Source organism: Chanodichthys erythropterus, chromosome 18 (assembly GCF_024489055.1).
Source record: "Chanodichthys erythropterus isolate Z2021 chromosome 18, ASM2448905v1, whole genome shotgun sequence".
Lineage (NCBI taxonomy): Eukaryota > Metazoa > Chordata > Actinopteri > Cypriniformes > Xenocyprididae > Chanodichthys > Chanodichthys erythropterus.
In genome coordinates, this window is record NC_090238.1 from 32374884 (window position 1) to 32385001 (window position 10118).

General features: G+C 34.6%; 1 protein-coding gene across 1 annotated transcript; it reads left to right on the forward strand.

The window, feature by feature from the left end:
- The first annotated feature begins 1438 nt into the window (after positions 1-1438).
- On the forward strand, positions 1439-9985 carry zgc:162964 (uncharacterized protein LOC560569 homolog). The gene is made up of 8 exons (XM_067368356.1): positions 1439-2357; positions 2658-2799; positions 3398-3538; positions 4132-4290; positions 6514-6676; positions 6765-6948; positions 7810-8082; positions 8166-9985. Exons 1-8 carry the CDS (start codon positions 2147-2149, stop codon positions 8378-8380), a joined length of 1488 nt encoding a protein of 495 aa, XP_067224457.1. The 5' UTR covers positions 1439-2146; the 3' UTR covers positions 8381-9985.
- Positions 9986-10118: the final 133 nt, after the last annotated feature.

Consider the following 10118-nt stretch of genomic DNA (forward strand, 5'->3'; position numbering starts at 1 on the left):
GCTTCCAACACTCGTTCTCATGGAGGCGCGGTGTGCACGGAGGGGTGGGGCTGTGCGCGCGCGAGTATGTGAGAGAGACGCGTGAGTGAGAGACGCAGGGAAATGAAATGCAGCTGAACGTTTGCTCTATGAAAGACATTGACAAAGATGAAAACTAAGGACATTTAATCTATAATTTTATTTTATTTTAGTTAGTTTTGCCAAACACACATTACAGTTTTGGTTAGTTATCGTTTTTTTGTAATGCCTCGTTTTTATTTTTATTTCAGTTAACGACGATGTTTTTTCCCACCTAGTTTTCGTTCGTTTTCGTTAACGATTATAACCTTACTCACCTTTCCGACAATGTTAAGTCGTCTCACCCGACAACCGCGACAATCTCCTTCTAGTGCCGCTCATGCAGGCTCAGCTCAGGTGCCGGTCGCGTGCAGTGCTGCAGCCAAGTAAACAGAGTTTGCCCTTCCCCTACTGACTTTCACTTTCGGACGGGTGCCCGAATATGGAAGTGAATGAGGCTTTGCGATTTTTTATTTTTTATCTAGGCCTACGTGAAATTCTGCATCCATTGTACGATTTTTTTTATTTTTTTCCACCTCGGAAGGGCAACGTAAGTCGTGAAGGGCATATGGGCAGTTGCCCAGGCAACCTGAGCAACCCCCCTGAATACTGTAGTATACTGAAGTAAACTGTAGTGTATTGTAGTATAATATACCCTACAGTTGTAGGGTACAACTTAGTATTGGGTATTTTATATATATATATATATATATATATATATATATATATATATATATATATATATATATATATATATATATATATATATATATATTACTATAGATGTTATATTCCATGTGGGATAATTTAATATGCACAGTTTAGTAAAAATGCAGTGAAATAAAAGTGAAAAAAGTGTTTGTTTTAGGGTTAGGGTTACACTTTACCAACCCAAAGTTTCTTGATGGTTCAGGGTTTTGAAGGGATTTTTTTCGTTTTGCTTATTGGAGAACAATAAAAATTTTATACAAAGCATAATAATATTGTGAAATATTATTACAATTTACAATTATGATTTTCTATTTTAATATAATTTAAAATATAATTTATTTCTGTGATGCAAAGCTGAATTTTCAGCATCATTACTCCAGTCTTCAGTGTCACATGATCCTTCAGAAATCATTCTAATATGTTGATTTGATATTCAGTTATTATCAATGTTGAAAACAGCTGTGTTGCTTAATATTTTTTTGGAACCTGTGATAGTTTTTTCAGGATTCATTGATGAATAAAAGGTTAAAAGAACAGCATTTATTCAAAATATTTTCTAACAATATAAATCTTTACTATCACTTTTTATCAGTTTAACACATCTGTGCTGAATAAAAGTATTAATTTATTTACCTTTTCATCTGTTTATTCATCAGAGAATCCTGAAAAAGCATGACAGGTTATAAAATAATATTAAGCAGCACAACTGTTTCCAACATTGATAATAAATCAGCATATTAGAGAATGATTTCTGAAGGATCGTGACACTGAAGACTGGAGTAATGATGTTGAAAATACAGCTTTGCATCACAGAAATAAATGATATTTTAAAGTATATTAAAATAATAAAAAAAATTAAATTGTAATAACATTTCACAATTTTATTGTTTTTTTCTGTATTTATTATGAAATAAATGTAGCCTTAATGAACATAAGAGACTTCGTTCAAAAACATTAAAAATGGTAATGTTTCCAAATTTATTCAAAATACTTGTAGCAACTGCTTAACCAGAAAACTATTAAAATGCAATTCTTCTTATATCTAATAATTCCAAATATCTCGAGAGTGCTTTGGAGAGAAACGTGGTTCAGTTTACTAGCTGCATTACGACTCGAGTCAGGTCAGCGAGCGTCTGCTCACAGGTAATGTTCATGTCAAAGTGACATTTTAGCTTTAAAACAAAGACAAAATTCGTCGGAGAACATTTGGGGTTTTATCTGCGCAGTTGCAGACGTGACTAAAAAATGAATGCGGTTTCAGTGAGCTGAAAATAACACAAATATCCGGGATTTCCGGTGGGAATATACGGAAGAGAAGTGTTTTCTGCGCTACGTGGCCACCTGTGACAGCAGCAGCAGCTCGTACTGACAGTTTGACATGATGGAGTTTGACAGAGAAGAACATGGCAGCGAGAGGATCGATACAACCTGCGAGAACGGTATTAACACCGAGACACGCGCGCCCGGCACTGAGGAAGACCACAAATCATGCGAGGAAAATGAAGAACATCAGAAGTCTTGGAGTTTGGAGAGAAACTGGGGTTTTACTTTAGAGGAGCTCTTCAGACTTGCGCTGAAATTCTTTAAAGGTACAGAACTGATAATGAAGTAGCTTTTCTCTTTCCCTTTTCTATTTGTACAGTAAACTTTATTCTGTCCCTTCACAACCTGCAGTCATGTCTGTTTCTTTATTGGTAGCAAAACAAAATGAAAGTCCTTTTCTGTTACTCATTGTCTAGAGATACTTTGTAATAATAATAACTCCTCCCATTCAGAAACTGGAAATGCCATTCATAATACTAATAATAATTGTGATTCATGTTCTCCTAGAAGATGATGTCAAAGAGTCATTTCTCCTTTATGATTTCTACATGATTTGTTCCACACAGAGATGAATGGGAAAGCCTTCAACCCCACATATGAAGAAAACCTCCGTTTGGTTGCACTACATAAGCAGATCACTCTTGGCCCTTATAACCCAGAAGCATGTCCAGAAATTGGGTTTTTTGATGTGCTGGGAAATGACAGAAGGTAACGGAGTGTGTATTTATGCAATGACTATATAAAGCCAGAATAATTATCTCGGTACAATAAAAATGGTCTTACTGTGGTATTCTTTGTGCCTTGGAGTAAATTCCATGTCATTTGGTAGCATGATATATTATATATACATATTAATTTACCATACGTGTAAATTAAATTCGGCATGAATGGAAGTTGCAATACTTTTTTCTTCTCTATTTTGATTTATATCCGAGTGAAACGGCTTATCCAACAAGAAAAAATGCAGGGCGGAACTTGATTTTGTACATGGGAAATTGATTGGTTTGCTATTGGTGTGATGTCATGTGAGTGACAGGTTGTCCCGCCCTCGGGCCAGTAAACACATCATCAGAGAAAATAAGAGATGTCGCTGCAAGAGGGAGGGGAAGTTATTTTGATTAAAGATTATGAGGGCTCAAGAATTAAAAAAAAAAATGATGTGCACAGATATTTATAATAAACACTGTAATAGTCCATAAAAAACAAGAATTGTCCATTTTGATTTTATGGTGACTTTAATGGCATATTGCACAACCCTATTGTGTCTATAGATGCTTAATTTAGTCTTTATCGTTGCATTTCTCAGGAAAGAATGGCTACGGCTTGGCAGCATGGCCAAAGAAGACGCCATGGAGGACTTTGTGAAGCTTCTGAACTCCTGTTGTGCTCTGTTTGCACCATATGTCACTTCACATAAGATTGAGAAGGAGGAACAAGAGAAGAGACAGTACGTTCTGTATTAGTTTTAGTGCCTGAAGGTTCTTATAAAGTAATCTATTAAAGGGTTAGTTCACCCAAAAATAAAAATTATCCCATAATTTACTCAGCCTCAAGCCATTCTATTCTGTATATGACTATCTTCTTTCAGACAAACACAATCAGAGTTATATTAAAAAAATATCCTGGCTCTTCCAAGCTTTATAATAGGAGTGGATAGTAGGCTAACTGAGATTTTGAAGCCCAAAAAAGCACATCCATCCATCATAAAAGTAATATAAAGTTATAAATATGGATATTTTTCTTACAAAAACGTATCGCTTCACTTCAGAAGGCCTTTATTAACCCTCTGGAGTTGTATGGATTACTTTTATGATGGATGGATGTGCTTTCTTGGTTACCATTCACTCATATTGTAAAGCTCAGAAGAGCCAGAATATTTTTTAATATAACTCAGATTGTGTTTGACTGAAAGAATAAAGTCATGTACACTTAGGATGGCTTGAGGGTGAGTAAATTATGGGATGATTTAAATTTTTGTGTGAACTATCCCTTTAAGACCTGTAGGAAGCTTTTTTTAATTCTGTATGTGTGTGTGTTTAGAAGAGAAGAGGAGGAACGTCTCAGACTGGAAAGAGAAGAGCAGGAGCGACAGCGGCTGGAAGAAGAAGCACGACGCAGAGAAGAAGAAGAGAGGAGGATAAAAGAGGAGGAACAGAGAAGAAAAGAAGAGGCAGAGAGGTTACAGATAGAGCGGCAAAAGTGAGTGCTGGTAATTTGCATATATTAAACGAATGGTCTTGGGAATCCCAGACAGATAGATTTCAAAAGAAACATCTTATGCTTGCCAAGTCTGCATTTATTTGATCAAAAATACAGTAAAAACAGTTACAGATTAGAATTACGTTACAATTTAAAATAATCGTTTTAAAGGAACACTCCACTTTTTTTTTGAAAATAGGCTCATTTTCCAACTCCCCTAGAGTTAAACAGTTGAGTTTTACCGTTTTCGAATCCATTCAGCCGATCTCTGGTTCTGGCGGTACCACTTTTAGCATAGCTTAGCATAGTTCATTGAATCTGATTAGACCGTTAGCATCGCGCTTAAAAATGACCAAAGAGTTTTGATATTTTTCATTTTTAAAACTTGACTCTTCTGTAGTTAAATCGTGTACTAAGACCGACAGAAAATGAAAAGTTCTGATTTTCTAGGCTGATATGGCTAGGAACTATACTCTCATTCAGGCGTAACAATCAAGGAACTTTGCTGCCGTTCCATGGCTGCAGCAGTGCAATGATATTACGCAGCGCTTGTGAGCCCCTGCTTGCACAGGGAACGTGCCTTGCAACCATGGAGACGTTTGTGAGAGACGCTGCGTAATATCATTGCGCCTAATGCAGCCATGATACGGCAGCAAAGTTCCTTGATAATTTTTAAATTTAAGGCATCTGAAATAATAAACTAAGGGCAATGTAGTATTGCTTTTTCAATACTTATCGATACTGAAATATCTGAAATGCTTCTAATACTCATTTTCCGCAGAATAGATACACAATACCAGCTGCTTCTTATCACTCTCTCATCTCTCTGACACTGAGTTGACACGCAAACCCGCCTCCCCTCACTCACTTGTTTCATTTGCTCTGGTTGAATATTGTTGGTGTTACAGGGCTTGAACTTTGACGTGGGATTGCACGTATTGGACATAATTTTACACATTCCCACAGATTTTGTGCTCACACCCAAAGTGAGCACACATAAAGCCGCCTCTCGGTACTAAATTGAGTTCTTTTTCAATGTTTATTGCATTTAAACAGTCAAATACACAAAATAATGTCAAAATGCCGGTCTTGGTAAGTATTCACGTAAACACTGTCAGTTATGTTTTAAGTGAATGTAAACAATTGAGAAAGAAAACGCATGTGTAACAGTATAATGGATCTGTGTGTCAGGTCTTAAAGTGACAGCAGCCTAATATACTTGCTGCCAAATTATGAAATAATATTAAAAATATCTATATGGCGGTTTTTCCCCATGTCATCGATGTCAAAATTGTGGCCAGTGAAAATGCTGAGTGGCTAGTAACTCTGGAAAACTACCAGCCACAATATGTTTTAAAATGTACTTTATTCCTGTATTTTCAGATTCAGTGTCTCATGATCCATTAGAGATCAGTCTAATATGCTGACTTGGTGCTTAAGAAATATTTCTTATAAATTAAATGGCTTATTTCCTTTAACGGAGTGTCCATTTACACTAAGTGCAAATAGCATCCCTTGTTGATCAACGCTATTTACACTAGCTCCACCCACCAATGTCTGGCTGAGCCACTCAAGTTTTAAAAAAGAGTAGCAAGTAAGGCTTGCACATGTGGCTTTTAACACGATCAACGTGGTTTCGAATCCGCCTTTTGCCGAGCTCGCATTTATTTTCAATAAAAATGAAAATAATGTTCTAAAAGTGGAAATAAACTGCAAATGAGTGTTTAATAATATTAAAAGTGTTTATTTGGTAGGGTTAGAGGAAGGTGTAGGGAGGGTTTATTCTCCCAGTAAGGCAGCATTCTTTTAATAATTTTAATAAATATAATCATTTACACTCTATGATATTATTGCACCCTGTTAATGTACAAAAATACTGAGGTGCACATAGTATCTGCCAGTATATAGCATCTAATCACTATTTACTCTTATTGCATAGAAAGAACTGATACTTTTACATGGTGTAAATAGAATCTATCGCTATTTTCACCTAATGTAAATAGCATATCACAGACAATGCTGCTATTGTCACTTAGTGTAAATAGAATATAATGCTATTTTCATTTAGATGTGTCATCTAAGTGAAAATAGAATCTAATTGCTATTTACACTGTGTAAATAACATCTATCACTATTTTCACTAAGTGCAAATAGCCACTAGCTTAATTTAATTGCTTTAAATTGTGTTGTTCACTTCTAGTATATAACCATCTGTGTCCACAGACAGCAGATCATGGCTGTTTTGAACGCACAGACGACAGTGCAGTTTCAGCAATATGCCAAACAGCAGTATCCAGACAATCCAGACCAGCAGCAGTTACTTATCAGACAGCTGCAGGAACAGCACTACCAACAATACATCCACCATGCCCTCCGTCTACAGCAGGTACAAACATTTCCGTAAAGTCTGTGATTAGATTCAAGGAAACTTCTCATCAGGATCCTGTTCTTAGGTTTCTTCTGTATGATTTCAGATGGCCTCGCAGACGCAGCAGGAAGACTTAAATGTGACTCAAATCTCAGAAGCTCTTCCTGCTCTTGTCTCAAATGAAGCAGTGCCCACCTTCAACCCCAACAGCCAATCAAAATCATTAGAGGATCAGGAACAACAGACAGACTCAAAAGCTTTCCATTTGTTTGTAGAAGGGAAATCAGAAGGTATGTTCTATGAAACTAATTTTTATTTTATATTTGCAATTAAGAAAATTATACGCTACCAGTTGAATAATTAAGTTTGGAAAAATTAAGATTTTATTGATGGTTTTGAAAGAAGTCTCTTAGGCCTAACAAGGCTGCATTTATATATATATATATATATATATATATATATATATATATATATATATATATATATATATATATATATATATATAATAAAACACTTTGCTTTTAGTTTGGTATCAGTAAGATTTTTAGTATTTTTTATTTTAGCAAAGATGCATTAAATTGATTAAAAGTGAGAGTAATGATTTCTATTATAAATAAATGCTTTTGAATCCTGAAAAAAGTATTACAGTTTACACAAACATATTAAGCAACACAACTTTTTGAACATGGATAATAATAAGAAATGTTTCTTGAGCAGCAGATCAGCATATTAGAATGATTTCTGAAGGATCATGTGACACTGAAGACTGGAGTAATGATGCTGAAAATACAGATTTGCCATTAAAAAATTACAGCTTAATTAACTGAAATTATTATTATTAATATAGCTATAATTAATTTTTGTAATTACATCTATAATTACACTGTTGAACCTTTCCTTACACCATAACCCACCCTTAAACCTACCCATTCCACCAAACCTGTCCCAATCTTACCCGTATCCCTCCTCAATAGCAGTAAAAGTGTTTTGCCATACATTATGAACACAATAAGTACATTTTACTTATTTTTTGATGTAAGCACATAGTAAAGGACACCTAATATAAAGCGTGGCCTTTTTTTAAAGTCAGAAACACTACATTTAGTAGCCAATCTAATTATCCTCTTTCTTTATTTCTTTTTTGAATGCAGAAGTACCTGCCATCATTGCTCCGTCTATGTGGACACGGCCTCAGATTAAGGAGTTTAAGGAAAAGGTGTTGCACGATGAGGACTCAGTCATCACAGTGGGCCGAGGGGAGGTGTTGACAGTACGGGTGCCCACTCATCAGGATGGCTCACACTTATTTTGGGAATTTGCCACCGATCACTATGACATTGGTTTTGGGCTGTACTTTGAGTGGAAGGACTTGACCGTTCCAACAATCACCAATGAAGGAGAATCTACTACTGACACTAAAGAAGGTAATTTCTTAGATACATAAATAAAATACTGAGTAAAATATTATTTCATATTAATTATTAATTCAGTTCTAACCTAATTTAAGGCACAGCACAAGCTGAACAAGAAAAACTGACAGAACAGGTCAGATGTCCACTGGTAAGTGAGGTGGTTCCTGTTTCCCGTCGTGACAGCCACGAGGAAGTTTATGCAGGCAGCCACCAATATCCTGGTGAGGGAATTCATCTTCTGAAATTTGACAATTCTTACTCCCTCTGGAGGCCGAAGGTTGTCTATTACAGAGTTTATTACACCAGATAAATATCATCAGACCAGGTGCTGCATTCACTGTCCACCTTTGAGAATATTTGAAAGTCTTGATTCAACAGAGGCACAGTACTGTGCTGCTGAAATATGAAATATAAGAAATATGTTGTTTTCTTCTAATGCAAAGGTTCATTGTGTTCCCATCAGTCTTTTCTACTGAAAGATACACAAGTCCTGCTTTGGTGTCATGATCAAAATTTTGGAAGTCCTGTTCTTTAGTAATTTATATGTTTTTTCCATGCAAGAAAACAGTTTATTTTTTCCAATATCATATGTTTGTTATGTTGAATCAATGAAGGAGTGGTGTGTACATATATTTTCTAATTGATGTGATTCAAGCACTTTAAACTTTGAAAAATCATTTATGAATTGCAAAATAGATGATATTTCACCAAGTAGTGGCCAAAAGTGATGTCCAGCATAGGAAAATTGACATCTTCACCCTTTATTCAAATTATTAAAAATTTCTTAAAGATTTTCAGGCATATTGCGTAGTGCTTGGGGTCAATTGTTTTATTTGTGATAATGCAATGAAACATGCCAAATTATGCAGACAATTTTTGGCCAGGCTGACATACAAAGAAACTATGAAAAAAACAAGAGATGAGAATTGACAATTTTTTTTTTTTTTTTTGCATAGTTTTGCTGCAGTTTTTGCAAAATAATTTTATCAGACAAATACTTTAAACAAGTTTAATATTTAAAATATATAAAATATTTTCCTCATATTTTGATGGTTTAATTGAACTTGTAGGGTCATTAAATACAAATGCCCAAACTAATACCCTTCGGATATCACTTTTCACCACTATATTTCTTTGGTTAATAGGATTTTTAAATATTGTTGTGTGGGTTTTTGAACAGATCAAGATAATGTAATAATTTTTACTTTTTATATTAAGGCCTAATCTTATGTAAACATTATTCTTTTCCGTTTATATGTTAATTGAAACTGGAAGTTAGGAGGTTATTAACCTCTTGAAAGTTAAATGTTTGTTATATGTCTATATGTTTGCACACAAAAACATATATGCATAAAAGCAAGTCAAGAACTAGTACTACTACTACTACTACTAGATTCCAAAATGTCTAGTTCCTAGTGACTTTGTTTGGCTTGGCTTTTATCATTCATATTATTATATTTTGTGTATTTGCTTGTCTTAAGCAGACGTGTCTATCCTGATGATACTGAAGCATTTATGAAACTATGCAGATGCCACAAAATTGCACACTACAAAGATGGAGACATATTATGTTTAGACATAGATAAAGAGGTAAAAACTCTAAATACATTAGACTAACAGTTCAGATAATTGTTTTAGAAATGTCATTTAATTCTTTAAGAATTATAAGTGGCAGCTAATTTTAGTTAGGTGTAACCATGTAACATGGTGAGGGATTTTTGTCTTTTTATTTTTAATTGTCCTTTTTTTGTGCATAAATAGTATGAAACAATTGTCCCATTGATATCTGCAAGTGTTGAGTGTACTGATGTGGGAGGTCCCACAATGCAATCTAATTTTAACACTGTGAGAACTTTTTTTTGTGAAATAAATGCTTTTATACCCCACATAAGTGTGCATTTAAATATGAAAGCTATATAAATTATAATATGAAAATGATTATGTAGCCCGGTGTATGATTATCCAATTTTTCTGCATTTTTTCAGCAAAACAGTAAAAATTATATATTCAAAGACATCCAGTATACAAAAAATACAGATTTTTATATT